General features: G+C 43.0%; 1 protein-coding gene across 1 annotated transcript in view; it reads left to right on the top strand.

Annotated features, from left to right (window-relative positions):
* LOC110493901 (N-terminal EF-hand calcium-binding protein 1-like) overlaps positions 1–3366 on the top strand; it is a 65320-nt gene extending 61954 nt beyond the window's left edge. Inside the window, exon 13 of the mRNA XM_036949891.1 lies at positions 3130–3366. Within this exon, the coding sequence (XP_036805786.1) occupies positions 3130–3155 (26 nt within the window). The 3' untranslated portion in view covers positions 3156–3366. The remainder of the gene's footprint in view (positions 1–3129) is intronic.
* The last annotated feature ends 15819 nt before the right edge of the window (positions 3367–19185 follow it).

Consider the following 19185-nt stretch of genomic DNA (forward strand, 5'->3'; position numbering starts at 1 on the left):
GAATGAGGACCCAAAAGCGAATTAACAAAACAGAGTATCTTTAATTACAAAACAAAACGTAGGCTCAGACGGACAGGCAGATTCCGACAGGACAGGACAAGGTTACAGGAACACGACGATGGTCTGGTTCAGGCATGAGACACACAAACAAACAACCAAGAATCCGACAAGGACAGGAGCAGAAACAGAGAGAGATATAGGGACCTAATCAGAGGGAAAAAGGGAACAGGTGGGGAACGGGGTGAATGGGTAATTAGGAGGAGACAAGGCACAGCTGGGGAAAAGAGGGGGAGAAAAGGTAACATAACAACGACCAGCAGAGGGAGACAGGGTGAAGGGAAAGGACAGAGACAAGACAACATGACAATTTCAAACTTTTTTAACAAATCAAAAACTGAAAAATTGGGCGTGCAGAATTATTCAGCCCCCTTAAGTTAATACTTTGTAGCGCCACCTTTTGCTGCGATTACAGCTGTAAGTCGCTTGGGGTATGTCTCTATCAGTTTTGCACATCAAGAGACTGAAATTTTTTCCCATTCCTCCTTGCAAAACAGCTCGAGCTCAGTGAGGTTGGATGGAGAGCATTTGTGAACAGCAGTTTTCAGTTCTTTCCACAGATTCTCGATTGGATTCAGGTCTGGACTTTGACTTGGCCATTCTAACACCTGGATATGTTTATTTTTGAACTATTCCATTGTAGATTTTGCTTTATGTTTTGGATCATTGTCTTGTTGGAAGACAAATCTCCGTCCCAGTCTCAGGTCTTTTGCAGACTCCATCAGGTTTTCTTCCAGAATGTTCCTGTATTTGGCTCCATCCATCTTCCCATCAATTTTAACCATCTTCCCTGTCCCTGCTGAAGAAAAGCAGGCCCAAACCATGATGCTGCCACCACCATGTTTGACAGTGGGGATGGTGTGTTCAGGGTGATGAGCTGTGTTGCTTTTACGCCAAACATAACGTCTTGCATTGTTGCCAAAAAGTTCAATTTTGGTTTCATCTGACCAGAGCACCTTCTTCCACATGTTTGGTGTGTCTCCCAGGTGGCTTGTGGCAAACTTTAAACGACACTTTTTATGGATATCTTTAAGAAATGGCTTTCTTCTTGCCACTCTTCCATAAAGGCCAGATTTGTGCAATATACGACTGATTGTTGTCCTATGGACAGAGTCTCCCACCTCAGCTGTAGATCTCTGCAGTTCATCCAGAGTGATCATGGGCCTCTTGGCTGCATCTCTGATCAGTTTTCTCCTTGTATGAGCTGAAAGTTTAGAGGGACGGCCAGGTCTTGGTAGATTTGCAGTGGTCTGATACTCCTTCCATTTCAATATTATCGCTTGCACAGTGCTCCTTGGGATGTTTAAAGCTTGGGAAATCTTTTTGTATCCAAATCCGGCTTTAAACTTCTTCACAACAGTATCTCGGACCTGCCTGGTGTGTTCCTTGTTCTTCATGATGCTCTCTGCGCTTTTAACGGACCTCTGAGACTATCACAGTGCATGTGCATTTATACGGAGACTTGATTACACACAGGTGGATTGTATTTATCATCATTAGTCATTTAGGTCAACATTGGATCATTCAGAGATCCTCACTGAACTTCTGGAGAGAGTTTGCTGCACTGAAAGTAAAGGGGCTGAATAATTTTGCACGCCCAATTTTTCAGTTTTTGATTTGTTAAAAAAGTTTGAAATATCCAATAAATGTCGTTCCACTTCATGATTGTGTCCCACTTGTTGTTGATTCTTCACAAAAAAATACAGTTTTATATCTTTATGTTTGAAGCCTGAAATGTGGCAAAAGGTCGCAAAGTTCAAGGGTGCCGAATACTTTCGCAGAGAGATCTACAGTTGAAGTCGGAAGTTACATACACTGAGGTTGGAGTCATTAAAACTCGTTTTTCAACCACTCCACAAATTTGTTTTGGCAAGTCGGTTAGGACATCTACTTTGTGCATGACACAAGTCATTTTTCCAACAATTGTTCACAGACAGATTATTTCACTTATAATTCACTATCACAATTCCAGTGGGTCAGAAGATTACATACACTAAGTTAATGGTGCCTTTAAACAGCTTGGACAATTCCAGAAGATGTTGTCATGGCTTTAGAAGCTTCTGATAGGCTAATTGACATAATTTGAGTCAATTGGAGGTGTACCTGTGGATGTATTTCAAGGCCTACCTTCAAACTCAGTGCCTCTTTCTTGACATCATGGGAAAATCAAAAGAAATCAAAAGAAAAGACCTCCGAATTTTTTTGGGGACCTCCATAAGTCTGGTTCATCTTTGGGAGCAATTTCCAAGTGCCTGAAGGTACCATGTTTATCTGTACAAACGATAGTAAGCAAGTATAAACACCATGGGACCACGCTAATTGCTAATTGAGTGTATGTAAACTTCTGACCCACTGGGAATGTGATGAAAGAAATCAAATCTGAAGTAAATAATTATCTCTACTATTATTCTGACATTTCACATTCTTACAATAAAGTGGTGATCCTAACTGACCTAAGACAGGGAATTTTTTGCCTCATCTCGCTCTAGCGACTCCTTGTGGCGGGCCAGGCACCTGCAGGCTGAGTCCGGTTATCAGTTGAACGGTGTTTTCTCCGACACATTGGTGCAGCTGGCTTCCGGGTTAAGCGGGCGGGTGTTAAGAAGCGCAGTTGGGCATCATGTTTCAGAGGACGCATGACTCAACCTTCTATACCGAGCCCGTTAGGGAGTTGCAACGATGAGACAAGATCGAAATTGGGGAGAAAAAGGGGGTAAAATACAATACAAATGGTTTCAGATGGTCTACAAATCATTTGTAATTGTTCCAACCCCCTGACCATCACCTCAAGAAATAACACCCCGCTGCTGAATCTAGTTGATAATCCCTGCCCTATGGGGGCAGACCCGGGTTCCACAATTTTCTATTTTTATTTAACCTTTATTTAACTATGCAAGTCAGTTCAGAACACATTCTTATTTACAATGACTTTTGCAATTATTAATTTGTTTCCAATGTGCCAGGAAAGCTCAATCAAGCCCAGCAAGTATTTGAACCCAGGTCTTTTAGAATTGAATTGTTATTTACCCATTTTTCCCCAACTCAAATTAAACCTCTCTTTTTTTCCTGTAGCATCCTGGTGGATTATGACTGACTAACTAGCAGCAGACCATGTATCCCGTCCCCACATACACACAACACAACCTCAAGACAAGAAATTCAACATTTCATCCAAGTGTTTCGGTTCAAAGCTACCGGACACGGAACACTGCATTAAAACAGCATCTTGCGGCATCTTTCTTATGTACCAGTCAAAAGTTTGCACACACCTACTCATTCAAGGGTTTTTCTTTGTTTTGACTATTATCTACACTGTAGAATTATAGTGAAGACATCAAAACTATGAATAACACATATGGAATCATGTAGTAACCAAAAAAGTGTTAAACAAATCAAAATATATTTTAGATTTTAGATTCTTCAAAGTAGCCACCCTTTGCCTTGATGACAGCTTTGCACACTCTTGGCTACCTAATGAAGCTGGTTGAGAGAATGCAAAGCTGTCATCAAGGCAAAGGGTGGCTACTTTCAAGAAACTAAAATGTAACATATATTTTGATTTGTTTAACACTTTTTTGGTTACTACATGATTCCATTTGTGTTATTTCATAGTTGTAATGTCCTCACTATTATTCTACAATGTAGAAAATAGTACAAATAAAGAAAAAGCCTTGAATGAGTAGGTGTGTCCAAACTTTTGACTGGTACTTTATATACATAATATTTTTCTCTTTAATACTACTAGTCACCTAGAAATGTTAAGAAGTTGGCTTCAGCTAGCCGAGGTAGGTTCCCAATCTCCCAAACTCATAACTACAGTAGCTACCAAGGAGCTGTTTCAGGCTATCAATCAAGTTAGTTAGACAAGCTAGCTACTCTATCTTAACTGGCATGCCTGCTGGCAAGGTTGGTAGACTTTTAAAAAAGCATGCAATTACTAAATGTGCTGAATAAGACTCCTTTAAATCTTTTACCCATATTTTAGAAGTGATACAGAGAAGCATATTTAGTTTATTTTTTAAAAAAAATAGCCACCAGTTCAGGAGGTACAGACAGCATTAGGCATAATGATTATGGCTCTAGATTGCACAAAAAGCTGTTTCAGGTGTTTGAAAAATGCAAAATTCTCCAACCCCCAGCCATGCTCAAGGTGAATGGCGCCCCTGCCATCGACTAAGACTGGCCATTACTGTAATGTGCTGTTTGTTTGAAGAAAAGGGGCAAAGCAAAAGCAGCAGACATGAAAGTGATTCGCAAAAGCCAATGGCGATTTTTTTTTTAAAGCTAGAATTCATCACATGGCTTGAATCAAAAGACACTCTAGTTTAGTCATAGTGCATTTCAACAGCACGAAGATATTATATAGTTACTGCAATATGATGCATGCTTTTTAATGACTTGCTAGATTTAACTTACTTACTCTTCACTATAATTGAAGAGAACAACTGGGGCTAGCAGTTTAAAATGAGTCTCTGAAATGTGTCACTTTGCATTTTCGCTGCATAGCCTGAAGATAATGTCTTTCCTTAGATAGGAACCAAACTGTGATGTTGTGTTTTGAATGCTGAATGGTTCCTACTGTTGGGTGGTGGAGGTATTGATGTTGCACCCCGCTGCTTTGGGTGGGGGAGGTATTGATGTTGCACCCTGCGACGCAATCTTTTTATAGTTAGGTTTTCTCGTGGTTATGTTTGTTTGAGTTATGTTGCCCGTCTTTTTAAAGGAGTTTGTCCCAGATAATTTACCTGTTTAAAGAATGTATGTATCAACATAGATACAGTGGGGCAAAAAAGTATTTAGTCAGCCACCAATTGTGCAAGTTCTCCCACTTAAAAATATGAGAGGCCTGTAATTTTCATCATAGGTACACTTCAACTATGACAGACAAAATGAGAAAAATAAATCCAGAAAATCACATTGTAGGATTTTTAATGAATTTATTTGCAAATTATGGTGGAAAATAAGTATTTGGTCACCTACAAACAAGCAAGATTTCTGGCTCTCACAGACCTGTAACTTCTTCTTTAAGAGGCTCCTCTGTCCTCCACTCGTTACCTGTATTAATGGCACCTGTTTGAACTTGTTATCAGTATAAAAGACACCTGTCCACAACCTCAAACAGTCACACTCCAAAAGCAACTATAGCCAAGACCAAAGAGCTGTCAAAGGACACCAGAAACAAAATTGTAGACCTGCACCAGGCTGGGAAGACTGAATCTGCAATAGGTAAGCAGCTTGGTTTGAAGAAATCAACTGTGGGAGCAATTATTAGGAAATGGAAGACATACAAGACCACTGATAATCTCCCTCGATCTGGGGCTCCACGCAAGATCTCACCCCGTGGGGTCAAAATGATCACAAGAACGGTGAGCAAAAATCCCAGAACCACACGGGGGGACCTAGTGAATAACCTGCAGAGAGCTGGGACCAAAGTAACAAAGCCTACCATCAGTAACACACTACACCGCCAGGGACTCAAATCCTGCAGTGCCAGACGTGTCCCCCTGCTTAAGCCAGTACATGTCCAGGCCCGTCTGAAGTTTGCTAGAGAGCATTTGAATGATCCAGAAGAAGATTGGGAGAATGTCATATGGTCCGATGAAACCAAAATATAACTTTTTGGTAAAAACTCAACTCGTCGTGTTTGGAGGACAAAGAATGCTGAGTTGCATCCAAAGAACACCATACCTACTGTGAAGCATGGGGGTGGAAACATCATGCTTTGGGGCTGTTTTTCTGCAAAGGGACCAGGACGACTGATCCGTGTAAAGGAAAGAATAAATGGGGCCATGTATCGTGAGATTTTGAGTGAAAACCTCCTTCCATCAGCAAGGGCATTGAAGATGAAACGTGGCTGGGTCTTTCAGCATGACAACGATCCCAAACACATCGGCCCAGACAACGAAGGAGTGGCTTCGTAAGAAGCATTTCAAGGTCCTGGAGTGGCCTAGCCAGTCTCCAGATCTCAACCCCATAGAAAATCTTTGGAGGGAGTTGAAAGTCCGTGTTGCCCAGCAACAGCCCCAAAACATCACTGCTCTAGAGGAGATCTGCATGGAGGAATGGGCCAAAATACCAGCAACAGTGTGTGAAAACCTTGTGAAGACTTACAGAAAACATTTGACCTCTGTCATTGCCAACAAAGGGTATATAACAAAGTATTGAGATAAACTTTTGTTATTGACCAAATACTTATTTTCCACCATAATTTGCAAATAAATTCATTAAAAATCCTACAATGTGATTTTCTGGATGTTTTTCCTCATTTTGTCTGTCATAGTTGAAGTGTACCTATGATGAAAATTACAGGCCTCTCTCATCTTTATAAGTGGGAAAACTTGCACAATTGGTGGCTGACTAAATACTTTTTTGCCCCACTGTATATCGTAGTAATACATTTTCCCCAAATTTTTCCATAGTTGAATTTATTTCATTTGGAAGATAATAATAATAAGAGAATCAGGCATATTCATGTGTATATGGATGTGTTGTCATTGTGCTTTTGATGTTAATTAAGTATATTTTTCATGTAGAAATTCAACATATTAATTTTAATAAAAGTCAATGGCCAGTCAGTCTACTCAACTGTTTTGAATTTCTACTTTAGGTTTACAGGTACACTTATTAAAAAATGTTATATCTAGAACCTACAAGTGTTCTTCAAAGTGTTCTCCCATGGGGACAGCAGAAGAACCCTTTTGGAACCCTTTTTTCTAAGAGTGTACTGTCAATAACAGGTTATTACTTCAAACCTTTTCTCGACTAAGTCTTTTAAAGTCCACTGTAGTTGAAAGCGATAACACATTTAGAAACTTCATTTCAAGAGCATTTGGCAGGCTCGCATCGAGCACAGCACTTTCTTTCCATATTGTCAAGACTTCTTGCCAAGAAAAACAATTAATTTTAACCTCATGAATAACGGTTTGTAAGACACGGTGATATGACATAAAAAGAAGCAACTCCCTTTGCATAGAAATGAAGATGGCAGGAACAAGCCCTCGTCTCTCCTTGACAGTGAAATTAGTTTGAGTGTGTCGCTGTTGAAATCATTGTCAAGCACTTCACGCTCAGATGTGGTGTGGTCATTGTGTCGTTTGTATGGTATATGGAGAGAGGCTATTGGAGATGTATTGAGGTCAAACCTGTAGGGCCGGTTTTACTGCATGTTCAATGGAGATTCTCCATTCAAAGTGCTTTTTAGTCCATGACTAGTCTTAATCTGTATCAGGGAAACCGGCCCAAAGAAATACAATACAAATAGGGACACGTTTCCGGGACACAGATTAAGCCTGGTCTTCAACTAAAAAGCAAACTCAATGGAGAATATTGAAAACGCTTTTTAGTCAAGGATAAGGTTTAATATGTGTCCAGGAAACCGCCCCATAGTTCTGTTAATTCTGGTGGCATCATACACTTTGTATCTGTCACGTTCTGACCTTTATTTCCTTTGTTTTGTCATTATTTAGTATGGTCAGGGCGTGAGTTGGGTGGGCAGTCTATGTTTGTTTTTCTATGATTTGGGTATTTCTGTGTTTCGGCCTAGTATGGTTCTCAATCAGAGGCAGGTGTCATTAGTTGTCTCTGATTGAGAATCATACTTAGGTAGCCTGGGTGTCACTGTGTGTTTGTGGGTGATTGTTCCTGTCTCTGTGTTTGCACCAGATAGGACTGTTTTGCGTTTTCACATTTCTTGTTTTTGTTAGTTTGTTCATGTGAAGTGATTTATTAAAACATGAATAACCACCACGCTGCGCTTTGGTCCGCCTCTCGTTCAGATGAAGAAAACCATTACAGAATCACCCACCACAACAGGACCAAGCGGTGTGGTAACGGGCAACGGCAAAAGCAGCAGCAGGAGAAGCAACGGCGGCGCAAAGAGGAATGGACTTGGGACGATGTGTTGGACGGCAAGGGTTGCTACACATGGGAGGAGATCCTGGCGGGAAAGGATCACCTCCCATGGGAACAGGTGGAGGCAGCGAGGAGAGCAGAGGCAGCCAGAGAGAGGAGCCGGCGATATGAGGGAACACGGTTGGCAAGGAAGCCCGGGAGTCAGCCCCAAAAATGTATTGGGGGGGGGCTAACAGGGAGTATTGCTACGCCAGGTAGGAGACCTGCGCAAACTCCCTGTGCTTACCGGGGGGCTAGAGAGACCGGGCAGGCACCGTGTTATGCTGTGGTGTGCACGGTGTCTCCAGTGCGGGTGCATAGCCCGGTGCGGTACATTCCAGCTCCGCGTATCGGCCGGGCTAGAGTGGGCATCGAGCCAAGTGCCATGAAGCCGGCTCTACGCATCTGGTCCCCAGTGCGTCTCCTTGGGCCTGCTTACATGGCACCAGCCTTGCGCACGGTGTCTCCGGTTCGCCTGCATAGCCTAGTGTGGGCTATTCCACCTCGCCGCACTGGCAGGGCGACCGGGACCATTCAACCGGTAAGGTTGGGCAGGCTCGGTGCTCAAGAGCTCCAGTGCGCCTGCATGGTCCGGTCTTTCCAGTACCACCTCCACACCCCAGCCCTCCGGTAGCAGCTCCCCGCACCAGGCTTCCTGTGCGTGACCTCGGCCCACTACCACCAGTGCCAGCACCACGCATCAGGCCTACAGTGCGCCTCGCTTGTCCAGCGCTGCCGGAGTCTCCCTCCTCTCCAGCGCTGCCGGAGTCTCCCGCCTGTTCGGCGCTACGAGAGCTACTCAGTCCAGCGTTGCCGGAGCTTCCCGTCTGCCCAGCGCCATCTGAGCCGCCCGTCTGCCCAGCGCCGCCAGTGCCTCCCGTCTGCCCAGCGCCGCCAGTGCCGCCCGTCTGCCCAGCGCCGCCAGTGCCGCCCGTCTGCCCAGCGCCGCCCGTCTGCCCAGCGCCGCCAGTGCCGCCCGTCTGCCCAGCGCCGCCAGTGCCGCCCGTCTGCCAGGAGCCGCCAGTGCCGCCCGTCTGCCAGGAGCCGCCAGTGCCGCCCGTCTGCCAGGGGCCGCCAGTGCCGCCCGTCAGCAAGGGGCCGCCAGTGCCGCCAGTCAGCCAGGTGCCGCCAGTCAGCCAGGGGCCGCCAGTGCCACCAGTCAGCCAGGGGAAGCCAGTGCCACCAGTCAGCCAGGGGAAGCCAGTGCCGTCAGTCAGCCAGGGGCCGCCAGTCAGCCAGGGGCCGCCAGAGCCCCTCAGCCCAGAGGCGCCAGAGCCCCTCTGCCCAGAGCTGCCGCCCCTCTGTCCCGAGCTGCCGCCCCTCTGTCCCGAGCTTCCGCCCATCTGTCCCGAGCTTCCGCCCATCTGTCCCGAGCTTCCGCCCCTCTGTCCCGAGCTGCCGCCCCTCTGTCCCGAGCTGCCGCCCCTCTGTCCCGAGCTGCCGCCCCTCTGTCCATTGAGAAGAGTGGCCATGGTTAGAAAGCCACGGAGGCGGACAATAAGGCGGACTAAGACAATGGTGAAGTGGGGTCCGCGTCCCGCGCCAGAGCCGCCACCGCGGACAGACGCCCACCAAGACCCTCCCCTATAGGTTAAGGTTTTGCGGCCGGAGTCTGACACCTTTGGGGGTGGGGGGGGGGGGTACTGTCACGTTCTGACCTTTATTTCCTTTGTTTTGTCATTATTTAGTATGGTCAGGGCGTGAGTTGGGTGGGCAGTCTGTTTGTTTTTCTATGATTTGGGTATTTCTATGTTTCGGCCTAGTATGGTTCTCAATCAGAGGCAGGTGTCATTAGTTGTCTCTGATTGAGAATCATACTTAGGTAGCCTGGGTGTCACTGTGTGTTTGGGTGATTGCTCCTGTCTCTGTGTTTACACCAGATAGGACTGTTTTGCGTTTTCACATTTCTTGTTTTTGTTAGTTTGTTCATGTGAAGTGATTTATTAAAACATGAATAACCACCACGCTGCGCTTTGGTCCGCCTCTCGTTCAGATGAAGAAAACCATTACAGTATCATATCTTTTGTAGTGTGTGTATGTGTGTACCAGAAGTCCTCACAATGATAGTGAAAAGGACAAATCTGACAAGTGGAGAAATTTTCCGGTCCCCACAAGAAAAAAAATACTATTTTAGGCTTAATGGTTAGGGTTAGGGTTTGGGTTACAATTAGGGTTAGAATTAGCTTCTGGGTTAAGGGTTAGAGTTAGGGTTAGTTTTAGGGTTAGGGGTTTAGTGTTAAGGTTAGGGTAGCCTCATTGCAAACCAAAAAAGGGAAGCCTGGGGAAGTTCCATGGCAGAAATCAGTTAAAGAGGGGTCGGGAACCCAGTGTAAATCAGCGACACCTCGCAACACGTCAAACCAATCAGATGCCTTGTTTGGGCAGAGCTCCAAAGGTGCATGCTAACCAGATTAGTGCCGTAGGAGCAACAGTGCACGAGAACAATTTATTTTTAACAAAACAAAAAAGCACTATTGACAAAACATTTTAGAACGTTCGCAGCACACTGTTTTTCACAGCCTTTCTCTGTTATTTCTAGATGCGCTAAAGCTTCAGCAAGAGGTGAGAAATGGTCCACAATGCCAGCCATATCAATATCTATATACAGTGCTTGCGAAAGTATTCGGCCCCCTTGAAATTTGCGACCTTTTGCCACATTTCAGGCTTCAAACATAAAGATATAAAACTGTATTTTTTTGTGAAGAATCAACAACAAGTGGGACACAATCATTAAGTGGAACGACATTTATTGGATATTTCAAACTTTTTCAACAAATCAAAAACTGAAAAATTGGGCGTGCAAAATTATTCAGCCCCTTTACTTTCAGTGCAGCAAACTCTCTCCAGAAGTTCAGTGAGGATCTCTGAATGATCCAATGTTGACCTAAATGACTAATGATGATAAATACAATCCACCTGTGTGTAATCAAGTCTCCGTATAAATGCACCTGCACTGTGATAGTCTCAGAGGTCCGTTAAAAGCGCAGAGAGCATCATGAAGAACAAGGAACACACCAGGCAGGTCCGAGATACTGTTGTGAAGAAGTTTAAAGCCGGATTTGGATACAACAAGATTTCCCAAGCTTTAAACATCCCAAGGAGCACTGTGCAAGCGATAATATTGAAATGGAAGGAGTATCAGACCACTGCAAATCTACCAAGACCTGGCCGTCCCTCTAAACTTTCAGCTCATACAAGAAGACTGATCAGAGATGCAGCCAAGAGGCCCATGATCACTCTGGATGAACTGCAGAGATATACAGTTGAGGTGGGAGACTCTGTCCATAGGACAACAATCAGTCGCATATTGCACAAATCTGGCCTTTATGGAAGAGTGGCAAGAAGAAAGCCATTTCTTAAAGATATCCATAAAAAGTGTCGTTTAAAGTTTGCCACAAGCCACCTGGGAGACACACCAAACATGTGGAAGAAGGTGCTCTGGTCAGATGAAAACAAAATTGAACTTTTTGGCAACAATGCAAAACGTTATGTTTGGCGTAAAAGCAACACAGCTGAACACACCATCCCCACTGTCAAACATGGTGGTGGCAGCATCATGGTTTGGGCCTGCTTTTCTTCAGCAGGGACAGGGAAGATGGTTAAAATTGATGGGAAGATGGATGGAGCCAAATACAGGACCATTCTGGAAGAAAACCTGATGGAGTCTGCAAAAGACCTGAGACTGGGACAGAGATGTGTCTTCCAACAAGACAATGATCCAAAACATAAAGCAAAATCTACAATGGAATGGTTCAAAAATAAACATATCCAGGTGTTAGAATGGCCAAGTCAAAGTCCAGACCTGAATCCAATCGAGAATCTGTGGAAAGAACTGAAAACTGCTGTTCACAAATGCTCTCCATCCAACCTCACTGAGCTCGAGCTGTTTTGCAAGGAGGAATGGGAAAAAATTTCAGTCTCTCGATGTGCAAAACTGATAGACATACCCCAAGCGACTTACAGCTGTAATCGCAGCAAAAGGTGGCGCTACAAAGTATTAACTTAAAACCTCTTAGAGCTCTAGGGGCGCAATTTCATTTTTGGAAAAAAAAACGTTCCCGTTTTAAGCGCGATATTTTGTCACGAAAAGATGCTCGACTATGCATATTCTTGACAGTTTTGGAAAGAAAACACTCTGAAGTTTCAGAATCTGCAAAGATTTTGTCTGTAAGTGCCCCAGAACTCATTCTACAGGCGAAACCAAGATGATGCATCACCCAGGAATTAGCAGAATTTCTGAAGCTCTGTTTTCCATTCTCTCCTTATATGGCTGTGATTGCGCAAGGAATGAGCCTACACTTTCTGTCGTTCGCCCAAGGTCTTAGCAGCATTGTGACGTATTTGTAGGCATATCATTGGAAGATTGGCCATAAGAGACTACATTTTCCAGAGGTCCGCCCGGTGTCCTTTGTCTAAATTTGTGCGTAATCTTCAGGTGCGGTCATTTTCTCCTGGGATTCAGGAGAGAAAGCATGTGTCCAAGAACGATGTATCAATGAAGAGATATGTGAAAAACACCTTGAGGCTTGATTCTAAAAAACGTTTGCCATGTTTTCAGTCGATATTATGGAGTTAATTTGGAAAAAAGTTTGCGTTTTGAGGACTGAATTTATGGATTTTTTTTGGTAGCCAAATGTGATGTATAAAACGGAGCTATTTCTAATACACAAGGAATCTTTTTGGAAAAACTGAGCATCTGCTATCTAACTGAGAGTATCCTCATTGAAAACATCAGAAGTTCTTCAAAGGTAAATGATTTTATTTGAAGGCTTTTATGTTTTTGTTAATGTTGCGTGCTGGATGCTAACGCTAATGCTAACGCTAAATGCTAACGCGAAATGCTAACTCTAGCTAGCTACTTTTACACAAATGATTGTTTTCCTATGGTTGAGAAGCATATTTTGAAAATCTGAGATGACAGTGTTGTTTACAAAAGGCTAAGCTTGAGAGATGGCATATTTATTTCATTTCATTTGCGATTTTCATAAATAGTTAACGTTGTGTTATGCTAATGAGCTTGCTGATAGATTTACACAATCCTGGATACAGGGGTTTTTTCATAGCTAAACGTGACGCAGAAAACGGAGCGATTTGTCCTAAACAAATAATCTTTCAGGAAAAACTGAACATTTGCTATCTGAGAGTCTCCTCATTGAAAACATCTGAAGTTCTTCAAAGGTAAATGATTTTTTTGAATGCTTTTCTGTTTTTTTGTGTAAATGTTGCCAGCTGAATGCTAATGCTAAATGCTACGTTAGCCATCAATACTGTTACACAAATGCTTGTTTTGCAATGGTTGAGAAGCATATTTTGAAAATCTGAGATGACAGTGTTGTTAACAAAAGGCTAAGCTTGAGAGATGGCATATTTATTTCATTTCATTTGCGATTTTCATGAATAGTTAACGTTGCGTTATGGTAATGAGCTTGAGTCTGTATTCACGAACCCGGATCCGGGATGGGGAGATCAGAAAGGTTAAGGGGGCTGAATAATTTTGCACGCCCAATTTTTCAGTTTTTGATTTGTTAAAAAAGTTTGAAATATCCAATAAATGTCGTTCCACTTCATGATTGTGTCCCACTTGTTGTTGATTCTTCACAAAAAAATAGTTTTATATCTTTATGTTTGAAGCCTGAAATGTGGCAAAAGGTCGCAAAGTTCAAGGGGGCCGAATACTTTCGCAAGGCACTGTAGAATGCTAGCACAAATGAGGGTTTAGTCAGGAATAGCCATGGACCAAAAGAGAAAAGCAAACTTTTTGGAAGACGAGATCACGGCGATGGTAGAGGAGATTGAAGACAGGCAACACGTATTATTCGGTGGAATAAATAGTAGGTTGACCAACAAAGCCAAACAGGTAGCTTGGGAATGTATCGCTACTGCAGTGAATGAGGTGGGGCAGCAAGACAGAACTGTGGCTTATGTGAAAAATAAATAGTATGACCTTTTATTCCACCTTTATTTTACCAGGTAGGCCAGTTGAGAACAAGTTCTCATTTACAACTGCGACCTAGCCAAGATAAAGCAAAGCAGTATGACATGAACAGCAACACAGTTACACATGGGATAAACAAACGTAGGGTCAATAACACAATACAAAAATCTGTATAGTGTGTGCAAATTAAGGAGGTAAGGCAATAAATAGGCCAATAGTGGCGAAGTAATTACAATTTAGAGATTTACACTCTAGTGATATGTGCAGTAGAGGATGTGCAAGTAGAAATACTGGTGTACAAAAGAGCAGAAAAACATAAACAAATATGGGGATGAGGTAGGTATTTGGTTGGATGGGCTATTTACAGATGGGCTGTGTACAGCTGCAGCGATCGGTGTATGCCAGCGCATACACTGACACATGCTCAGACGTCGACAGTGAATGTTTTTTTTTTTTAAAAGGTGAGTTTCTTCTATTTTGCTTTTTTTTCATATTGTTTAATCCCAACTTTTACATCGTTTAGCAGTAACATCGGAAACGGTGAAGTCGGCAGGCGAAACCCCCATGGTTGCATCACTGGATCACGGTAAGTAATTAAGAGAATGTGAAACTTGGTTGTCAGTAACTTAATATACAAGATATGTACTGATTTATTGTATTATTTTATTCACATAGAAACAGGGGAAGCTGCGTTGCAGCCCGTGTGCCAGGTGAGGGTGCCCCCTCCACCAAGGGATAAAGTGTATGAGGCTCCCAAATCAGCAGGTGCCAGGAGTAAGGGGGAAGTTTTGGCCACAGGTGTCGAGGGTCCGTCTGCGTCTGTGCACCGGGATGAAGTCCGTGAGGCCCCGGTTCCCAAGTGTCGCAGACCCTACAGGTGCCAGGAGTGAGGGGGAATGTTTGGCCACAGGTGTCAAGGGTCCATCCACGTCTGCGTCCACAGTTCGCGTGTTGACCGCCTCAGTCCTGAAAACCCAGAACGACCAGAACGAGTTGAACACATTGGTTGGGCAGATTGTGACTGAACTCTGAAGAATACGCAGGGTTTTAATTAATTTGCAGAATGCAATTGGTGAACTTTTTCCACAACATTAATAAAAAACCTATACTTTGTATATTGTCTGGTATTCTGTTTCTTACCACCAATCTCTCTATGAGCTGCCGGCTCCTTCTCACTGCATCAGCCGGGGCAGGTGCTCCATTGGGTGGTGGGTTAGGAGGCTCTTGAGGGTCCTTTCTATTCTCCGCATCCATTTCAATACCATGCCTCAAGGCTATGTTGTGGAGCACACCACATGTCACCTTTGATTAGGGAGGGAAACCATTCATTCTTAAAACTGGCCAACATGTTTTATTTAAATTTGAAATTGCACACCCCAATGTTCTTGTCAAACAAACTTGCACTACTAATGGGCACTACAGTTACTGAGATGTCCCCTTGAAATCTGTCCGTATTTTGTTGCAATGCAAGTGGAAAGTGGACCGCCCCATTATAGCTGATTATAAATCCATAATAATACATATATTATCACCTAATGTTGTGTTAGATGTTTTTATCAACTTAAGTTCTTGTGAACATTACAAGTTTTGAATTTATATTTGCTATTTATGGCTTGTAGGCCTCATTGACCTGAGCTCATACAACTCATTTTTTGAGTTTAAAAAAAACATATTTTATGGATTATTTTGACTATAACAAATACTCAGATGAAACGTATTGTGCTATTTATAACAGACTACTTTGTGTCAAAGTTTAACAAGGATATTTTTTTTTTTAACATTTCAAATTGTTAAATAGTGGCACAAAATAATATCTGTTATGTTCCTGGTCAAAACTGACCGGTATGATATAATTAGTAAAGAAAGGACATAGGCCCAAAACTACACATTAACTCTTTACCATATTACAAAATGTATGTCTGAACACATTAAAGTACAACAGTAACAATAACAGTATTACTAACAATAACAAAAACATTCAAGTGTTCACAATCTGTCAATCAATGGTGGTTCCATTTTGTGTGTTCTCATGCACATGTTGGACAATCCTTGGTGGTTGTTGCATGTGCCTTGCAAATATATGCCCTGCATTTTTGGCACATAATGCTTGTTTTGACATGTCTTGGTGCACACAGATTGCACCTCTTCCTTTTGTCTCTTCTGTCTCTGGCAGACATAGATCTTACTTCTGGCCCTTGTATATCTCTCACCAATCCAGCCGAGGATGGTGTTCGAGGAAGGTGTTGGTGCCTTTGAATGAGAGGTGCCACCATGGCTTTCCCCAACTCTTCAAGGAATAGTCTCCTCTTGAAGAATTTCCCCTGCTTCCAGCCTGGATTCACCTCCATCCACACCACAAAAGCGTTGTAGGCCGACACGTCTAGGATGTTGAAGAACACCACCATGGGCCAACGTGCCGTCATCTTCTTACAAGAGTATGTGCCAGTAACCCGCAAAAGTGCAACAATCAGTAAATAAAATAATGAGTACATACTAGTGATACTTCATGTCTTGCATAGTGTCATGACGTTGGCCTGGGGGTAGGTTTATGACAGTCATAAATACCTCCCCCCCGTTTTCCTCTCTCTACTCTACTGATGTTACATTTGAAAACCCCTTGGTTAACATAGAGATTCTGGGAACATCAGAAGGTTGGGGGAAATGAACTATATTCTGGTAATCCGACCAATTGAACATATGCAGTGGTACTTAATGAATATGATGTCAGTTCGGTTGTCATCTGAGACATTCTCATCAATGATAAGATTACATAAACTCTTCAGTGTAAAGTCTACACATCAGAGTTATCGGATTCACATGGAATTGTTGTTCAATTTAAATGTTTGAATATGAAATTATTCGTGATGGGATGAAATGTGATTTTAGCTTCTAAAATGTGAGAATTGGGTTTTCATGAGTGAATTAGGCCCGACTCAGTGGCCCGCCCACGTGAAGAGACATAGGTTGTAAACTATGAAACACACCCCTTTTCTCCCTCCACTATATAAGCACTTGACGAAAATGTAACCTCCTGTTCCGAGGATGTGAGGACGACGGTCCGATGTCAGAATGGTTCAGATAATAACTACAGAACGAAGCCAACATCAGCGTGTGCTTTGGTTGCGAATGGTATGAACTTTGAACTCTTATTGACTACAGAAGTGATACCTCCTAGCCGTTGAGTTAGCAACAGCAGCTGCAAACGAGGGTTAGGAAGGAACAGACAGAGTATCCCATCTATCACACAACGGCGTTACTACAACGTATCCAATTAACCACCAGAAACATTCTTCAAAGGACAAAGGACTCGGTTTGGCAACATGGCCTTCTATCTACCACCAACCTACCAAAGCGCAGCTCAGAGTAAATATTTATTGCATTTTCCTTTTCCAAATGGGCGGTAATTTAGAATGCATAAGATACTGTATTTACGATAGCACAGCTTCTTCCTTTGTTACTCAGTCTTCCCGCTCTTTCACTCAAACCCAGACCCTTTTCTTTTGTGTAACAAGCTGTCATATCTGTTCCGCCCGCTAGGGACATTTTCCTTTATGACGTCATTTGTAATCAAGTTACGATTAATTATGTGTATGTGTAATTCTGTGTGATTAGTTAGGTATTTAGTAAATAAATAATTAAACCCAATTTTGTATTGCTGATTCAACTTGTTAGCCAGGGTTCGTGAAGATAACCAAGAATTTACAACTTTCAGATGAGACTGAATTAAGGTGACAATTAATATTGACTCCTATTGATGTAAAATATTACTAGGTCTTTAAGAGTTTATTCAGAAGATAACAGCTCTATAAATATTATTTTGTGGTGCCCTGACTCTCTAGTTAATTACAGAACAGCAATTACTCACCTTGCATTGGATGAAGAATATTTCTATAATGTGTCGAACGAGAAGGATTTACTCCAGACACCCGAACAGGCCCTCATCGCCATCATTTGCAGAAGAAAGAGACGGAGGTTTCGTGGAAAGCGATCAGGGTGACTTGTGAGGATCCGCCTGACGAGTGGCTAATCCGCCTTTGCCATCGGTCCTTTTGGCCAATGTACAATTGCTGGATAATACATTGGATGAACTAAAAGCACGTATATCCTATCAAAGTTACATTAAAAACTGTATTATCTTGTGTTTCACCGAGTCGTGGCTGAACGACGACAAGAATAACATACAGCTGGCGGGTTACACTGTATCGGCAGGATTGAACAGCAGCCTCTGGTAAGACAAGGGGTGGCGGTCTATGTATATTTGTAAATAACAGCTGGTGCATGATATCTAAGGACGTCTCGAGGTTGTGCTCGCCTGAGGTAGAGTATCTCATGATAAGCTGTAGACCACACTATCTACCTAGAGCAGTGGTTCCCAAACTTGAGTGTGACAAAGAGCTCTTATAGGACCAGGGCACAAATAATAATAATCAATACTTTTGCTTTATTTAGCCAACTGACATATAAAATCTTATTTGTTCATAAAATAACGTGAATAACTCGCCACAGGTTAATGAGAAGGGTGTGCTTGAAAGGAAGCACATAACTCTGCAATGTTGGGTTGTATTGGAGAGTCTGTCTTAAATCATTTTCCACACACAGTCTGTGTGTAACGAGTGCGCTGAGAGTCGGGTAGCAAGTTCAGGGAGTGAGTGTTTTAATAAATTAACAGAACTACATATAAAACAAGAAACACAAACAATGCACAGACATGACACTGGAACAGAAACAATACCGCCTGGGGAAGGAACCAACGGGAGTGACATATATAGGGAAGGTAATCAGGGAGGTGATGGAGTCCAGTTGAGTCTGATGACACGCAGATGCGCGTAACGATGGTGACAGGTGTGCCCCATAACGAGCAGCCTGGTGACCTAGAGGCTAGAGAGGGAGTACACATGACACTGTGCCTGTTTTTAGTTTTCATGCTAGTGAGGGCAGAGAATCCACTCTCACATGGGTACGTGGTTGCAAAGGGCATCCGTGTCTTAACAGCGCAATTTGCCAAGACAGAATACTCTGAGCGCAGCCCTATCCAGAAATCTGGCAGTGGCTTTGATTAAATTTAATTTTCACAGAACCGCTTGCTGCAATTTCGATGAGGCTCTGCTGTTCAGATATCGGTAAGTGGACTTGAGGCAGAGCATGAAAGGGATAACGAATCCAATTGTTTGTGTCATCCATTTCGGGAAAGTACCTGTGTAATTGCGTACCCAGCTTACTCAAGTGCTTCGCTATATCACATCCGACTTTGTCCGTAAGCTTGAGTTCATTTGCACACAAAAAATCATACAATGATGGAAATA

The sequence above is a fragment of the Oncorhynchus mykiss genome, chromosome 17, assembly GCF_013265735.2.
Source record: "Oncorhynchus mykiss isolate Arlee chromosome 17, USDA_OmykA_1.1, whole genome shotgun sequence".
Taxonomy (NCBI): domain Eukaryota; kingdom Metazoa; phylum Chordata; class Actinopteri; order Salmoniformes; family Salmonidae; genus Oncorhynchus; species Oncorhynchus mykiss.